We start from the raw sequence: 18,579 nt of genomic DNA on the forward strand, positions 1-18,579 counted from the left end.
CCGTGTCAGCACAGAGCCTGCTTGGGATTTTTTTCTCTCCCTCTCTGTGTGCCCTTCCCCTGCTTGTGCTCATTCACTCGCTCTCAAAATAAATAAATAAACTTAAAAAAAAAAGTCATTTGAAATTTCAAAACAATATTGAGACTGCCATGGTAGCAAGTTTGGAATCCTTTCCTTCATCAGAGGCTTCCCCTTGCCCCACCATCACTCTTGAGTACACAGGACCTGTTGACATCCAACATGCTTCTATCTCTGAATAAGCAGTGAGCGTATGTGGACATTACTAAATGTGTTATACACAAGATGAACTTTACATCTGCCTAACTCAGTGGTTCTTGGCAGGAGCCTGTGTTCCACCCAGAGGACATTTGGCAAAGTCTGGAGATATATTTTGGTTGTCATAACCTGGCGGAGGAGGGAAAGGAAGTGGGGGAAATTATGCTACTGGCTTCTACTAGGTAGAAGGAAGGAATGCTGCGACACATCTTTTAATGCACAAGATAAACCCCTACAAAGAATTACTCGGCACAAAATGTCAATGGTGTCAAAGCTCAGGGACCCTGATCTAACCCAAAGAAGCACTCCTCTGCTCACTAAAGAATCATTCCAAAGTAGATCTTGAGGTCAGTTGTTTGAACCCATTATGTATTCTTTCATAAAAGTAGTTTAAGTTATTATGGCTCATTTTCCAAATTGATACATGTCAAGGGCCAACCTGATAACTAACCACCATTTATAGTTTTTCTTGGATGAGTTATGCTCCATTTGGGATATGAACTCAGAGTGCTATAGTCTTAGCTGTGAAAAGACCCTTCTGGATCCACCTCAGATAAGGATGACAGCCGAAATTCCCAACATGGAAGTCATTTATATGAACCCAGTGTAGGGTGCCCTTGTCTTGGAAAACCACCTGTAGCTGTTCTCAGAAAAGACTTGCTAGCCTGCGTGGAATTACTTGGCACTAAAAATTAAGATCACCAGACCCAGTTAGCTGGAGGGTCATATGTTTCCTTTGCCAGGAAGTGAAAAGACAGTAGGTAATCTTTTCGGATATTATTTATACCTTTAAGCAGAGCGTAACTCCAGGCTGTGAACAGCATAGCCTTCCACCCCCACCTTCCTGAGCTGAAAGCTGGACTAAGCCTGTATTATCCCAGGCCACCTTTACTCCACATGATGTAGGAACAAGCTTGTGAGAGCTGCCCTGGTAGCCTCTGAAGAGGTCTCTTGGGAGGATTGGGGGAGTGGTGCATAAGAGCCCTTACGGCTTGCAGTGTTTATAACCAGAGTCTTTGCAGTGGCTTCACGGAGCTGTCATCTACTGCATAAGCCTGTAACAGGTGCAGCCATGCAGTGCTAAATTTGTTTTCAATTATGTTTTGTAAAAAGGCATGGACCCTTTCTCTTCAGTGGTCTGTTTTTCACATATTGGAAGATAAGTACCACATTTATAGACACCTACACACGTGCATCTAGTTCTTATTTGAAGACTCGATTCGATGCGATATTCAGGTGAATCTTGTACTTCATTTATGTTTACCTAAACATTTATTGGATGTAAAAAATAAGAATTTTTTTAATTTGTTTTAACTTTTTAAAATGTTTGTTTATTTTTGAGAGAGAGACAGCAGGGTAGGGGCAGAAAGAGAGGGAGACACAGAATCTGAAGCCTCCAGGCTCCAGGCTCTGAGCTGTCAGCACAGAAGTCAAACGCTTAACCGACATGAGAATTTTTAAAGTTGGCCTCAAGAAAATAATGTATTGGGACACCTGGGTGGCTCAGTCTGTTAAGCGTTGACTCTTGATTTCAGCTCAGGTCATGATCTCGCGGTTTGTGGGTTCAAGCCCCATATTGGACCCTGCACTGAGCCTGCTTGGGATTCTCTCTCTCTCTGCCCCTCCCTCACTTACTCTCTCTCTCAAAAGAAATAAACTTAAAAAAAAGAAAAGAACCTACTTATTTTGGCCAGTTGAAATCTCCTCCTTAAAAACCATAGGTATGTAAAGCTCAAGAGCCTAAGTATCTCACTGGGATTGTGAACAGAGTTTTAATCTTTTCATGCCACTCACTGGGGACATAGACAAACCATACATCAGCTTATTTACACATTCACAGAAAGGTATCTCCAAAGAAAAAAGAAATCCTTATCTTCGAATAAGTAATTTGGGGGAAATTCTAAGAGCTTAGTATTTGGGCATAATTTTAATTTCTAATGCTCCATGATCCTCAGGAAAAGCTGGAGAAATTTAGGATTGTAGTAGACACGGTGTTTGAAGGAAGCTGTAATTATAGTATCTTTGTAGGTTGTGTTCTCACTTTCCTTATGATTCTTTAGTTCCAGAATGTATCAATGCTGTTCATTTCTATACAGCAGTAATGTGGTCAGAAGTCATTTGCATGAGCCATAGTTCTGATCTAGTGCCATACACTGGCTACACACTGAACCACAGTGACTCCCATCATATGACTGTAGCCATATGAGGCTGCTGATCTGCTTCTCTCATTACTGGACAGTCTACCTGACCCTGTCCTATTGACATGACATCGTAGTGTCTGGAGCAACTTCCTCTTCCATGTGTGTGTGCCCCACAGTGAGCACGGTGGTACCAGGTCAGCCACCTTCCTGGCTTGGGACCAAGGTTATGGCTTCTCCCAGAGAATGTTGGCAGGAGGGGAAAGTTCTGGAACCATGTCCCTGTAGAAAAACTATCCTGAAAAGATTTTTCTCATTACCTTGATTTTCTTATATTCGCTAATATTTTTTCAGTCAATTTAGGCTTGTCTGATTTGAGAAATTTCAAGAAGTCTACAAGTAGGTCATAGACTACATTCATTTTGAATTTTGACAGATGCCTCCATATCAACCTTCCAAAGGTTTTACCAACCTGACTCCCCACTGCCATGTGTGTAAGCATCCCTTACCCTGTTCTCTCAGCAACATAATGTATAATCAGTGTCTTTCCTCTTTTTCTGGCACTCTGAAAGGTTGCAAGTTATGTTTTGGGGGGCGCCTGAGCAGCTCAGTCAGATAAGCATCTGACTTTGGCTCAGGTCATGATCTCATGGTTCGTGAGTTCAAGCCCTGAGTCAGGCTCTATGCTGACAACACAGAGCCTGCTTGGGATTCTCTGTCTCCCTCCCTCTACTCCTCCCCTGCTCACGCTGTCTCTCTCTCTCTCTCAAAAATAAACTCTTAAAAAAGTTATGTTTTTTATAGTTAGACACTATTCATATTTCTTTCTTCTGTGATTTATCCATTCGTATCCTTTCCCCATTTTTTTCTTTTGAGTTATTTGTCTTGATTTATAGGAGTTTTTTTTTATGTTTTATACCTAGTAAGCATTTGTCTGTCAAATATTCATAATTTTCTCCCACTCTGTCATTTGCTTTTACTTTTACTTAGTATGACGTATTTTATAGTGTAAAAATTTTAATTGTGGAGAAATCTAATCTATTATTGTTTTCCTTTATAGTTTCTTGAAATGCCTAAAAAGCCTTCGTATCCCTAGTTTGTAAAAATGTTTTTATATCCTCTATTAACTTTATGCTTTTTAAAAATATTTTTTAATGTTTATTTATTTTGAGAGAGAGAGAGCATGTAAGCAGGGGAGGGGCAGAGAGAGAGAATCCCAAGCAGGAACTGTGAGATCATGACCTGAGCCAATATCAAGAGTCTGACACTTAACCAAGTGAGCTATCCAGGCACCCTAATTTTATACTTTTAATTTACATTTAGATCTTCAGAATACTTGGAATTTATTTTTTTTTTTTAATTTTTTTTTTCAACGTTTTTTATTTATTTTTGGGACAGAGAGAGACAGAGCATGAACGGGGGAGGGGCAGAGAGAGAGGGAGACGCAGAATCGGAAACAGGCTCCAGGCTCCAAGCCATCAGCCCAGAGCCTGATGCGGGGCTCGAACTCACGGACCGCAAGATCGTGACCTGGCTGAAGTCGGACGCTTAACCAACTGCGCCACCCAGGCGCCCCTACTTGGAATTTATTTTTATGTATCACATCAAATAGGAACATAACTTCATTTTCATTTTTCTTTTAAATGAATGGTCAATTATCCCAATATCCTTTCCCTGCTGATTTAAAATATCTTCCTTATTTTTAAAATTCCCATGCTTACCGGCATCTGCTTCTGGACTTTCTGATTTTCTTCACTGGTTTAGTCAGGGGTCAGAGAAGGTTTCTCAGGTAGCGAGGTGACAGCGAGGTGGTGTCTGAACTGGGCTAAGAAGGGGTGAGGTAAGGCTTGGAGGCGGGAGGGAGGAGAGCTTTCCAGGCAGAGAGGAAACCTGTGGGAAGGTCCTATGGCAGCTGTAAGAAATGAAATAAGGCCTGTTTGTCAGGGGGAAGTCCTGTAGGGTGAGGGGTTCCTGTTCTCCCACAGGATAAATACAAAGCTCTTGAACATTCTGGCCCTGCATTCCTCTCCGGCCCTGTCCCCACCCTAGCCCTTCTTGGTTTTGGACGTAGTTTGTCAGCTGCAGCAGCACAGCCTGGGTTCCCTCTATTGCTCCTATGCCACCTGCACCACCCAGCCTGCCCTCATCCTGGCCCGGTTCCCCAAGCCTCTCCAAGAAGCTGGTGCTCCCACCCCACTGCCCTGGGCCGGCACTTTGCCAAGTGAGCCACGGTCCTTTGTTGCCGTCTGTGTCCCTCCTTGGGCCGGATGGTTTTCTCAGTCGGGGATCCTGTCTAACTCATCTTTGTATTCGTACAGTCGAGCGTGGAACCTGCTGCAAATGCAATTTACTCAATGTTTGTTGACTAAACGCTTGAACAAGATTAAAAAAAGGTCACTGCCCTTCTAAAAATGTCAGCTTTTATGTGTGTGTGTGTGTGTGTGTGTGTGTGCACGCGCGCAGCATAAAATACACACTGCAGTACGGCTAAGAAATAACATCTGTTAGCTTTTCTCTTTGCAAAGGAGAGACTGTCACCACACTACTTCTGCTCCCACGTGGGAGGTTTTCATGTGCGATTCTTGTGCCTGGAGTTTCTCGGGGAGACTGTGACAGATTCCTGGGCAAACTCTAGCAGCCCTTCTCCTACTGCATGTGTCGGTATTTTAGGGTGAAGCCTTCAGGTGAGGGTCACCTTACAGGACCAGAGTGGATGACGGGATTGGAGGAAGGGCTTTCGAAGGGTTACAATCTGAGCAAGGCACAGGGCATATATTAGTGAGTAACTGTCAAGGGCATTAGGGAAATATTTTACATGTAATCTTTGGTAATATATTCAGAAAGTCACGGTTTAACATCCGCCTCTTTATTTCCTCCAGAATCGTTGCATGTAGATCTGACTCGGCATCAGCTGCCGACATTTTAGGTTTTTATCTGTGCTAAAGTGATGCGGCTTAGTGAAAATTCAGCACAACTTTGACATGCCCAGTTACCATCTAAAATACACGAGAATTGCACTGTATACGCACTTCATGAAGAGCACTGATGGTTTCCTATGACAGTCATTGTGGGTGTTCTTGTTTTCTTAAGTAAAGTTAAAGCTAAAGCCAGGACCCTTCCAGAATGAGTCTCAGGGCAAGATATTTGTAGACTGAGGGGAATGGTAACGTGCAAGACAGAAAACGTTCTCAAGATGATCCCAGCTGGATGGGTTCTATATGGAAATTCTTCGTGAGCCTGGGTGCAGAGCTGATGTGGGAGGACCACAAAGTGCAATCTATGCCATCTTCGTTGTTTTCAGGGCTGCATCTGGTAGTAGAACACACAGAAATCTTTATTTTTCACTAACCAGCGGTCAAGCTGAGACTGAGAGGAAATATGTAGAGTCTTAGTATCAGCCTTTAAAAAAGAAGTGATACAGACTTACATCACCTTTGCGGTGATAACCTTAGCTCCTGTGACGTTATAGTCTTTGGAAGGGGTGTGTGTGTGTGTGTGTGTGTGTGCGTGCGAGCGCATACGTGTGTGTCTGTTGGCTACCAAAGACTTGCTTTGTGACCCATAACAGAATACAGTGATCACTAAAATTATTATTTAGGTGTGAAGAGAAGCTGTTCATAATACCATCAGATACCTGCCTTCTTAGTTTAGTGGTCTTTTCTGCTCTTCTGCTACTCCCAGGTTCAGACTACTTTGGAGGTAATTCCTCCATAAAAGGAACGGCCATGGGAGGTTAGGAGTTGAACAATTTGACCCTTACCACTCCCCATATAAATAACCTCACCTCACCTTCTTCCATCCTAGTTCCTGTTATATTTTCCAACAAAAGAAAGAAGGTAAATTTGAGAAACTCCTACAAGTATAGTCTGTAATTTTCTGGAACCAAATACCTTCCATATCTGTAATAAGCTTCCAGTCAACTCGAGTTTGCCTATGCCCGCTGTAGTCCACCTTTATGAAACATGCACATGTTAAAAATATAAATTGATAATACATTGATTCCCTTGCCCCAGATTATTTCTACATTTGGACAGACCTGCAGCCGAAGTATCAAAATCCACGTTCGGGGAATGAAGGGAGTGGAAGGCCTGCCCAATCTAAATGAGAGAAGATTTCACAGACTGGGTGCTTAGGTTTGTCGGTTGACACACATTCACAAGAAACCAAAAATTCACTAGATTTTCCAAACCAGTGTTTTCTACTCTTGGGGAAAAGAAACTGGCCAAATTGTTAGAAAAGGGTTACTCGGGGACACTAGGAACCACTCTTCACAGATGTTCTTTCAGAAAGAGTAATAGGACAGCACCTACAAGAGGCATCCTGCCAGATCCAGCGTGCCTAGCAGGTAGGAGGGGCCGCAGGTCCCCAGAAGGCACCTCACTGCTCCACCCTAGCTTCCTTAAGGATGTTCCTAGGAGTAGAAGATGCTGGAATGAAGAAGGCCCTCTCTTGCTTCAGTCCATAGTGCCCTGAGACTGTAGTCACTTACGTGTTCACAAGTTTAAAAGGGGGGGAGGAGGGGAACAAGTTGCTTGTTGCTTTTGGGAAATATCAGATTTTTAAATAGAATTAGAAGTCACTGCCAGAAGGAGAAGAAACAAGTGAAAATACAATTCGATAATAGGTACTTAAAAGGAAAACTACATGTTGAACTGCTCCATCTCTCAGGAGAGGCTCCTCTAGTTGGCTTGTGGAGCCGGAGTGCTTTTATGGAGAAATATCTCCCTGTCTGCTCCTCAGAGCTCCCAAGAGAACTGTCCTGGACCCTTCCATCTCTATAGGACGGTATAGGTAGGCTTTCAGAAAGCCTCAGACCCAGGACCTAGAAGCCAAACCTCTAATGACCTGTGGGTACAGAGGCAGACAAAGAATGAATCCCAATGAAAGAGTTTCCCCTGATTCAGAACTTCATCCCTGGGGCAACACTAGCTCCTTTCCAGGCCAGAGAAGGAAATCGAACTGCACTTATCAACATGCATTCTCCATTATGTGAGGCTTATTTTCAACTTGATGGGTCTATAATTTATTTGCAAGGCTAAAACATTAAATTGGTATTAATTCATACCCAGCCTCTGAATGTTCACATTGTTAGCTTGTAACTTTTAAGTACTATAAACAATTCATCATAAATTCTCAAAATTAATGACATGTTATGCTTGAATTAACTGAGGTCATACAAGGATAACTTCAACCTCAAATATGAGAAACCCAGGTAAACAATTATAATTTAATTGGCTTACTCCAGACTTTATGTTGATCCTAAAATACTTTATATTCTTAGAAGCATTAAACTCCCTCAATGAACATATATATTCAATAGCGTCATGCTCGTGGGCAGGTTAGAAAACCAGATGCTATGTTTAAGGAATTCTTTAATAAGAGCGCAGTATTTTCCAGATTGTTTATTTTTCCTACTTTTCACGAGGCTGTAGAATTACGTAGCATGGCTTGGGGGTTAAAAGTATAGCCTTTCGACCCTGAGTTCATCTGCTCTCCCACTTCTTCCAAACTGGTGACCTTGGGAAGGTGGGCTAATCTAACCGTGCCTTAGTTTCTTCATCCTGTGAAATGGAGCCGGTATGAGTACCAACCTCACAGAGTCGTTGTGAGATGAAAAGCATTAACGCACGTCGCTGTGTCACTGGCTGGCACGTAGTAATTGTTCACTGTCGGTATCAGTAGCAGTGGTAGCAGTGGCAGCAGATGTTTTTAGTAATGTGAGAGTTTGTAGACACTTTAATATGACCTGTGTGTCCTCGGTTGAATTTTCCCCCCCTTCCTTCCCACAGGAAAATGGCAGATGCATGACAGCGGCCTCCTGAACATCACCAAGGTGTCTTTTTCAGACCGAGGTAAATACACATGTGTTGCTTCTAACATCCATGGCACTGTGAACAACACGGTGACCCTGAGAGTCATCTTTACCTCTGGAGACATGGGCGTCTACTACATGGTCGTCTGCCTTGTGGCCTTCACCATTGTCATGGTCCTCAATATCACCCGCCTGTGCATGATGAGCAGTCACCTGAAGAAGACTGAGAAAGCCATCAATGAGTTCTTTAGGACAGAAGGCGCAGAGAAGCTGCAAAAGGCATTTGAGATTGCCAAGCGGATCCCCATCATCACCTCAGCCAAAACTCTAGAGCTTGCCAAAGTCACCCAGTTCAAAACCATGGAGTTTGCACGCTATATCGAAGAGCTTGCCAGGAGTGTGCCTCTGCCTCCCCTCATTATGAACTGCAGGACCATCATGGAGGAAATCATGGAGGTGGTCGGGCTTGAGGAGCAGGGGCAGAATTTTGTGCGGCACACTCCAGAAGGCCAGGAGGCCTCAGACAGGGATGAGGTTTACACAATCCCAAACTCCCTGAAGAGAAGTGACTCCCCCACTGCTGACTCGGACGCCTCATCGCTGCACGAGCAGCCTCAGCAAATTGCCATCAAGGTGTCTGTGCACCCACAGTCCAAAAAAGATCACGTGGATGACCAAGACGGCGTGCAATTTGAGGTCAAAGATGAAGAGGAGACAGAACCGTCAGCCGACCGTTCCCCGGAAACTGCAGAGCCTTCCACAGATGTAACATCCACAGAGCTAACGTCTGAAGAGTCAACGCCTATCGAGGTATTAGATAGAGTCCTGCCACCAGCTCACCTGGAAACTTCAGAGCCAGCAGTGGCACAGGACAGAAACACCTGCATTATTTATGAAAGCCATGTCTAATATCAACCATGAAAAGCTATGCATATCAAGAAAATCAGGGGCTGCTCCTTGTAGTGCAGATGTAGTACGCACTCGCCGCTAAGCCTTACCAGGAGACTCTCATCCCTTAGGTAGGAGTGACGCCATTTTAAAAGGGGAAACACCTGAGTGCAGTTTATGACATGACTGGAATTTCCCCCACAGTAAAGGATGTGAGAAACATCAGGGTGCAGAATTGGTAATACTGGACGGAAGGTGTCTGTCCATGCGATACGAATTTTAGAGGCTCTTCTCTGCCAAATAACCTTAATGGGTGATGCCCTTTTGTCAAAGAGAATATTACTATAAGATATTCTGAGTTCAAGAGCCCTGTCCAATGCACACCGCATTGCTTTTCCTTTAAAAAAAATTATAGGTCTGCTACAATAGCAAATGCACGTACATGGGTTTGTTGCACTTTCTTCTCAGTTTTATTCCTTTCACTGTTCCTTTATAATGGAGTAGCTGTTGTTACATTAATACTAATTGCTCTTTCCGGTTTGGTCCCCTTTGCCACTTTGTCCTTATTTTCCCCCTAGAATACTTACCTCAGAGGCTTGGTATCAGTCACTGGTGCCAGGGCTGATACCTACAAGTCACCTGTAATGTTCCCGAGTAGTTACTAGGCTCATTGTTTTTGTCACTACCCAGGCCTATGTTCATACATCACTTTTTTTGTTTCCAACGAAGCTGCTATTATGAAACTGAGAAAAATTTTGCCCAGGACTAGCACTTTATTAGCCAAAAACAAATGTGTTTACCTGTCCGATTCTGAGAGCCTTTTGGTGGAGGGAAATTATAAAAGGTCGAATATACCTGTATTACCCATGAAACCTGTCCTCTGTGTAACATCATCTTACAAACAAAAACTGATTATCTGGAAAATGTATTGCTTCTGAAGACAGCAGCATATGATGAATCCCTGTAGGTTGTAGAATATTGACTTCCCAGAAGGGCTTGGAGGGCCATATGCCATCGAGTGACTCAAACACTTAATTCAGGGCAGCAAAATAAAGATCTGTGAAGTTGTGTAACCAGGTCCGCTTTGTGAACCACGTAGCTAACTTGTTGGTCTTGAAGGGGAGAGGGAAAGGTTGGAGTAATGACCTAGGGAACTGTGTCATCAAATTTCACGCCAAATTATTGAATTATTTTTTAGCCTCACAAGAAAGCAGTAATATGTGAGGCTGAATGATGTTATGGAAAGGAGAAAAAGTCAGTCTATGCAAAGGTCAACACCTTACCTGACTGTGCCAATAACTAGCTGCCTGGCTTTGGGCAGGTATGGGTCTCAGCTTCCTTATCTGTCAGAGGGGGCAGACTAGATAGGCTCTGAGCACCATTTAAATGGTCTCACTCTCTCACAGAACCACCTCAATATCATCGTGCTTGCTCTCTTTCCAGTTAACGGATTTTCACTTTCATGTCTGGGTTCAGCTAACATTTTTTATGCTGCCTTACTTACTCAAGGAGGATCAGTTTTAAATAATCATAGCATTTTAAGCAAGCTGTGGATCTTCTCTCCCAAAACATCATCAGGACCACTTCTATAGTTTAAATTTAACCATAGTGAGAATGAGTGGTATTTCATTGTCACTTAGAAGCAGGGGGAGTAACCTTAAAGTTGTTGTAGGGGTCATGGCCACATCAAGTGATGGGGTCGTATTGCTGAAGGTTACACGGGCCACGTTGGTACTGAGGGAGCAGACCCAGATGTTTAGTCCTCACTCTGTCACTATCTAGTAAGTGATCTCGAACAACTCCCTTCCCTTCTCTGGGGCTTAATCTTTTCCATCTGAAGAATATGGGGGTTGTGCTTGATGAGTCACAAGGTCCCTTCTAGCTCAGACATGTATTGTTTTACAGAGTTTGTAATCTCTCAAGATAGGTCCCTGCTGCAAGAGACAAACAACATTGGGAGCCAAAATGGGTACAGGAGATTGGATGCTTTTTGCTGTCCAAAATTTTACAACAAATGTATTTGGCTGTGCAGCTGAGGGCAGTGGGTTTGGCTTTAGGGGTAGCCTGACGGGCTTCTTTATTCATAGACAACCAGTGTGGAAGGCAATCTAACAAGACATGGAGTTTGGTTAGACAAACTTGTCCAGGAATGAACTGCTGGCATCTAGTTAGAAGGGTCTTGGCGGAGGGAAGGGGGGGTCACATAAAGCAACTAGTAGTACAGCAGTCAAGAGAAAGCATGACTCCTATGTGGGCTCTCTGGATTAGGATTTTATGTATTTGGGTTGCAGAACACCTTTATCTCCAACTCTAAGAATATAAACATTTTCCACTTGCTATGGAGGTCAGCAAATTCTTACTACGGATCTATATGCCCAAAACAACAACTGAAATTTAAGCTCATTTTGTGATATTGTGTGAACTTTTTTGCATTGTGTTCAGTTATTCCACCCAAACCCATGTGCAGATTTCCACATGGAAAGGCATCAGTTCTATCTAGACATTGATAAGAAATAAAAACTTTAAAATCAGCAGATTTTTAATGAAGCAGGAGCAGGAATTTATGACCAAAGAATGTTCCAGATTGGTCTTAGCTTCTTAAGACTGGGGAGATGATGATGATGATTATTATTATTATATAGATTTTTCCAAACTTTTCCCCTATTAGGGCATCAAAAAGCTCTTGATAGAATCATAGCCAACCTAAAAGGAGGTTGGTTTACAATGGAGATTTCTCCTTCCAGAAATTCTACACTCTTCCTATCCATCCTACATCTTCTTCGTGAAATGAGAAAGGCTCTCTCCTTCTAGAATATAAAATGTAGAAGACCTTGTGACTTTCAGCTGATTTTTCAAAGATAAACTGCTCAGCTTCATAGAAATTCATAGACGTATGGCTGTATGTGTGTGTCCTTGTGTGCACGCATGAGCGTCAGGCTGTTTGGGGCAGTTTTAAAAGCTTAACGCTAAATCCCAAGCCACGTCCTTTGGGTCTTATGTAGTCATTCTCAACATCAGTCTCTGGTTTCTGAGTCATATCTCTAGCAACTTCTTTCCTTGAAATTCTGAAAATGATTCAGATACGTGTGCATATTTAATTCACTTAGATGATCTGTAAACTTGGATGGTATTTATTCTAAATGGAAAAAAACACAATTTTATACTGAAAATCTATGTAATTTATAATGGTTTTGTTTTATATATTATATTTTCATATCTTTAGGGCACATCTACTGTTCTCATCTTTTTGTATATCATACTCAGCAAAAAGAAATACTAATACTTGACTAAAATCTCTAGGAACCAAATGTGATGTATAACGTATAGAAATTGCTCTAAAAATAGCTGAATGTTCTCACCCATCCCAAGCATTATTGTGCCATTACATCCAGAATGAGTTGTCTCAGATGTTTATGAGCATTCCTTTTTTCAAAACTAAGGCTAAAAGGTCTTGACATCCCACACAATGGATTCTGGAATCTCCTTCCTATCTTTATCTTTTTTATTGTTTGTTTCATTTTTAACTGTAGAAGTCTGTGTTGTTCAAGCTTGCCTTTGAAGGGCAAATGTGAGATAAGAAAGCAATTTGATGAAAAGACTGAATTGAACTCTGGCTATGTAAATTATTTAGTGGACTGCTGACATGTTTTAAGTCTAATGCTTCGATTGTTATTTATTGGTGATCTAGGGTCTGCTCAGCTCTTTAGCACACGAAGTAAATGTAAGGCACAAAGAATGTTTGCATGTTTTGAACAAGCACTCTCTCAGTGTAGTGCAGCCAACACAGATCTGCTTACCTGCAAAAACACCCATCCCAGCCATTGGAGAAACAGTTTGGGAGAGGCAAATCAGCCACCTTTTATTCGTAGATTGAAATCCAGTGTTGTTATCAGTGCTAACTCTTAAATGGCAGCCCCTGAGGTTCTGTTAACAGGGGATTTCCTGTCAGTGTTTCATTTGCTAAGAAAATGGAGCATTTAACTTATCTTTCAGATACTGTATTTTATATTCGGCACAGTTCAGCTACTGTTCTGTACCTATTTCACAGATCCTTTTGGCATTCCGTTAAGATTATAATCCCTGTTTCTACTCTTGCTTTTTAAGCTAATTTACTGGTACTCTTTAAACCTACCAGATCTCATTGTATGTTCACACACATCTTTTGAGCACCTGACATCTTCAAGACACTAACCATTTTTACATTCACCTATTCATTTAAAAATCCCTCAGTAGATAACAAAATTCATTTTCCTAATGACTTTTTTAGGGTTTCTACGGTGATTAATCAGGTCTGGATTAAACAAATCAATGGTGGGGGATTGGATATCAAAACAATTGTTTAATATGTTTTCCAAAGGACTGAGTGCGTGTCTGTTATACAAGAAAATATCGTATGAGGGTGGTAATGATCTTTGAGATAGTTTAGAGATATCATTTTGAAAGGGACTAATATTTAGAATACCACAATCAAAATTGAAGCTCTCAGAGAATGTAAAAATAGAAAACAAATAGTTCTAAGAATATTCTGGCATAAATTGATTTTATTTAACCAGTAATAAAAGCCTTCAAATGTATCTGTCAGACACCATAGAGCTGCTTACAGTGAGTTACGGTCAAAGAAGATGTTTGCTTGCACTTATGTTTGGCTTGCTATATCTCTAGTTCTGGATGTCCTTTGTTAAAATTGGAAAATAAGATGAAAAACTTTGGGCAGAAATGTCCAACTGGTGGATTTGTGAACTATAAATGTTCACTTTTTAAAAATAATTTAAAGATATAAACAGATGACATTTAAGTTGATGTTATAGTAGCAAAACAAAACACCATGTGCTCCATCCTGTGTTTTGATCATTGCTTTAATAAAGGGTTTGCGCAGGAGTGTGGATTTTGTGTCATGTCCCACCTGAAGGGCATGTGATGGTGGCATGTGATTTATTCTTTCCAATGATAGGAAATCCGTCACTCACTCTTTTTTTTTTCTTTCTTTTTATTTTAACTTGTTTTATTTTTTTTAATTTACATCCAAATTAGCATATAGCGCAATAATGATTTCAGGAGTAGATTCCTTAGTGCCCCTTACCCATTTAGCCCATCCCCCCTCCCACAACCCCTCTAGTAACCCTCAGTTTGTTCTCCATATTTATGAGTCTCTTCTGTTTTTGTCCCCCTCCCTGTTTTTATATTATTTTTGTTTCCCTTCCCTTAGGTTCATCTGTTTTGTCTCTTAAAGTCCTCATATGAGTCAAGTCATATGATTTTTATCTTTCTCTAATTTCACTTAGCATAATACCCTCCAGTTCCATCCACGTAGTTGCAAATTGCAAGGTTTCATTCTTTTTGATTGCTGAGTAATACTCTATTATATATATACACCACATCTTCTATATACATTCATCCATTGATGGACATTTGGGCTCTTTCCATACTTTGGCTACTGTTGATAGTGCTGCTATAAACATGGGGGTACATGTGTCCCTAAGAAACAGCACACCTCTATCCCTTGGATAAATGCCTAGTAGTGCAATTGCTGGGTCATAGGGTAGTTCTATTTTTAGTTTTTTGAAGAACTGTCCATACTGTTTTCCAGAGTGGCTGCACCAGCTTGCATTCCCAACCAATTCTTTTCCCTAACTTTTGCATCCATGATGTATCTTGGGAGAAAAGGAAAAATCAAATAATTTTTTTTTTTTTAACGTCTATTCATTCTTGAGACAGAGAGAGACAGAGCATGAATGGGGGAGGGGCAGAGAGAGAGGGAGACACAGAATCGGAAGCAGGCTCCAGGCTCTGAGCCATCAGCCCAGAGCCTGACGCGGGGCTCGAACTCACGGACCGCGAGATCGTGACCTGAGCTGAAGTCTGACGCTTAACCGACTGAGCCACCCAGGTGCCCCGCAAATAATTTTTTTTTAACTACAAACTTTATCCAAATTCAGAAACCTTAACTCCATCCTAACAAACTTTATAGCAATGTATTTTTATCTGTTTCAGGAAATGATTTTTAACATGTAATATAAAGCATACTCTGGAGAATCCAAAAAAAACCAGGAAACTCACATACCCAGAACATTCCACAGAAGGTATAAGTAATAGATCTGTGTAGACAATACCAAATCCAGGCCAAATTCAAAAAATGCTAAGTAGGTCCCTTTGACAATCAGCTTCAAAAACTGAATCCCTCTCAGATGAGATATGGGACACGTAAGCAAAACCAGATGGGACTACCAGATAGGAAAGAAGACAAAAAGGGCAGAAACTAATTTACTGCAGACTAAAGAGACAAAATAACTGAGTTTTCCAATAAATTATACATGTAACTTAACATCCACAGGTTCTCCCAAGCAAAACAAAAAACAAAAAACCAGACTGAGTATTATGCTGGCATTAATGGAAAAATTAACAATCATATCATTATGAAAGAGAAAATAGGAAAGTTTCATGCTAACCAGGTAATTTTGACTGACGCCTATTTTCAGACCCAGAACAAATAGTTGCTAAATTTTTTTTTTGCAGGTTTTGGAATGCCATGTTCTGCATGGGCCTTAATCAAAAGAGCTGTATACGGATTAATATTAATCTGCATGATTTTCAAAGAAGCCTACAGTCACAGAGTTGGAAAATCAATGTGAAGTTATCTAATTTACGTATCTTCTACAATGTGCCTACATGTAGTAGTTCAGCTCTGCTTGAAAATCTCTGACAAACGGGGAACTCGTTCCTCATGTAGCAGCATATTCCATTGTGGCTGGGTCTTAAGCACTGAGGCAAGAATTTTAAAAGTGCTACCACACTGGTCCTTGAGCTCCCTGAAGCCAAAAGTGTGAGTTAGTCCTGCCACAATAAAATTGTCTTTTTAGTGTCAACACAAAACTAAAATTGTAAATGTATTCATATAAAAGGATTGCAAAAATGCGGGATGCTCCTGATATGGCTAATTAACATGCCATGTGGCACACACCCTTTTGAGTGAATGGTTTCTGCCAGTGGGGGGGTGTTTGAGGCAGATTTCAGGTGAATCAGGTGCTAGCCTTCCCAGCCCCTGAGATGTCCTAAGGCTACAGCTCACTAAATAAAGGGTGGTTCGGCAGCGAGAAAAAAGCAAATCAACCAGCAGATGAATTGCCTCATTATATTAGTATACTTTTGAAAGACTATTAGAACTGAAAGAAGTGTATATATACGTTATTTTCAAAAAACAAATCTCTACCAGTGGGGTGGGTTTTCTGACAATTATTCATGTTTTAGGATTCATTATGGAATAGGAGTCCCAGTAAATTATGCAAAAAAAAAAAAATCACTCTAGCAAAATTAGAGGACTTTTTGTTCAATGCAGATGCTCTATAACATCTACTTCCTGAAGTTCTCCATGATTCCTATGAAGCTGATGTGTTAATAGAGACCCCTGAAGCGATTGGCACCTCTGGTTTTAGGTCTGATTGATTATTATGTCTACTGATGTCACACGCTTCTTCCACCTAGGCATATGGCAAGGTGAACAAAACTCCCCAAAGCTTTAAGAAAAGTCCTTTTTTTTTTTTTTTAACTAGGATTTTATTTATTTATTTTTAAGTTTATTTGAGAGACACAGAGACCGCGAGAGTGGGGGAGGGGCAGAGAGAGAGAAAAGAGAGAGAGAATCCCAAGCTAACAGCTTGTTGCTAACAGCACAGAGCCTGATGCCAGTCTCGAACCCATGGAACTGTGAGATCATGACCTGAGCCGAAACCAAGAGTTGAACACTTAACCAACTGAGCCACCCACGTGCCCCAAGAAGATTCCTAATTCTAACCATCAAGGTTTTTACACCAAAGGCAAAAATGACAAGTGTGTCCGGACAAAGAGGTAGGACTCTCTGTCCTAGCTCTACAGAGGGTCCCTATTGTTGGGTGATGTTTCCCACGCTCCTCCCTGTTAGCATTACCTCAGCTGTTCTGCCAGAGGACGAAGTTACTATGCTTGAAGTAAAATGCTGTATTTCAGAACAAATAGAGTCCATGAAAAAAAAGCATCTACCATGAAGTAGACACTTATCAGTTTAACATAAAAGAAGTAAATTTCAATGCCGGTTATGTTGGAAATTATTTTAAAACTGAAACATTACACAAATTATGACTTGGCATCGTATTTATAGAAATGTCTTCATCTGAAGAAGAGATTTGAAAGTGTTAACACCTTCAAAAATTGCAGAGGATTTAAATACATTCTATTTGTAGGAAATATGAAAAATGACAGCTGATGTGGAGCATCTGTGATCATTAATTCTTTTAATGTGCAGATTATAATGTTCCTAATTTTTTGGTCATCACAATAATTACTGTGATTGATGATACTTCTGAAACCCTGCCAGATCTTGAAAAAAAAAAAGTTTAACCCCAAATTAAAAATATATATGGGGGCGCCTGGGTGGCGCAGTCGGTTAAGCGTCCGACTTCAGCCAGGTCACGATCTCGCGGTCCGTGAGTTCGAGCCCCGCGTCAGGCTCTGGGCTGATGGCTCGGAGCCTGGAGCCTGTTTCCGATTCTGTGTCTCCCTCTCTCTCTGCCCCTCCCCCGTTCATGCTCTGTCTCTCTCTGTCCCAAAAATAAATAAAAAATGTTGAAAAAAAATATATATATATATATGTATTATTCTTGTATCATGTTAACTATTCATTCCACAATGAGTTGTAGATGACTGAGTTAAATACACTTTACTGTCTGTGAGTCCTTTGAAATTGGAAATTGCTATGTTTCATACAAGCTCACTAACTCTGGATAATGAGACTACTTTATTAATCAGACAGTTTACTCCCAATCATTTGGAGTCAATGAGAGATTTATAGTGTGATTAAAAAAGCAGAAAGCTGGATGATCTATAAGTGCTTTTCTTAATCTGAAGCAAAAAAGTGGAAGACATTCTGTTTATAACACAAGAATAAAACATTAATATGCTATGCTTCCAATAGACTGAATATTTGTGTCCATCCAAAATTCCTATGTTGAAATCCTAATCCCCAATGTGATGGTTTTTGGAGGTGGGGCCTTTGGTAGGGGATTAGGTCATGAAGCATGACACTCTTATGAATGGCATTGGTGCCCTTATAAAAAAGACCCCATAGGAGCACCTGGGCGGCTTAGTCATTTGAGCGTCTGACTTTGGCTCGGGTCATGATCTCACGGTTTGTGAGTTCAAGCCCCACCATCAGGCTTGCTGGTGTCAGCACAGAGCCCACTTCAGATCATCTGTCCCTCTCTCTCTGCCCCGTCCCCACTTGTGCTCTCAAAAAAAAAAAAAAAAAAAAAAAGCTCCACAGAACTCCCTCATCCCTTCTGCCATGTAAGGACACAGCAAGAGGACAGCTGTCTATGAACCAGAATGCAGACTCCCACCAGACACTGATCTTCCCCTCCCTTAATCTTGGACTTCCAGCCCCCAGAACATTAAGAACTAAATCTTTAGGGGTGACTGAGTGGCTCAGGTTATGAT

General features: G+C 41.3%; 1 protein-coding gene and 1 long non-coding RNA gene across 8 annotated transcripts in view; one reads left to right on the top strand and one right to left on the bottom strand.

Annotated features, from left to right (window-relative positions):
* MFAP3L (microfibril associated protein 3 like) overlaps positions 1 to 18,579 on the top strand; it is a 135,924-nt gene that overhangs the window by 27,943 nt on the left and 89,402 nt on the right. For 6 of the 7 annotated variants that reach the window (XM_053901126.1, XM_053901123.1, XM_019441013.2 and 3 more), the window contains exon 3: positions 8,204 to 9,036. In XM_053901126.1, coding sequence (XP_053757101.1) covers positions 8,204 to 9,036 — 833 coding nt within the window. Of the gene's footprint in view, positions 1 to 8,203; positions 9,037 to 15,627; positions 16,409 to 18,579 lie in introns of those variants that run through there. The other variant, XM_019441017.2, reaches the window with a different exon arrangement.
* The window catches only part of LOC109262428 (uncharacterized), a 203,686-nt gene continuing 192,908 nt past the window's right edge, over positions 7,802 to 18,579 (bottom strand). Inside the window, exon 4 of the long non-coding RNA XR_002077777.2 lies at positions 7,802 to 8,439. This is a non-coding gene — a long non-coding RNA (uncharacterized LOC109262428). The remainder of the gene's footprint in view (positions 8,440 to 18,579) is intronic.

This window comes from Panthera pardus, unplaced genomic scaffold (genome assembly GCF_024362965.1).
Source record: "Panthera pardus isolate Hobbes unplaced genomic scaffold, ASM2436296v1 HiC_scaffold_13, whole genome shotgun sequence".
NCBI lineage: Eukaryota > Metazoa > Chordata > Mammalia > Carnivora > Felidae > Panthera > Panthera pardus.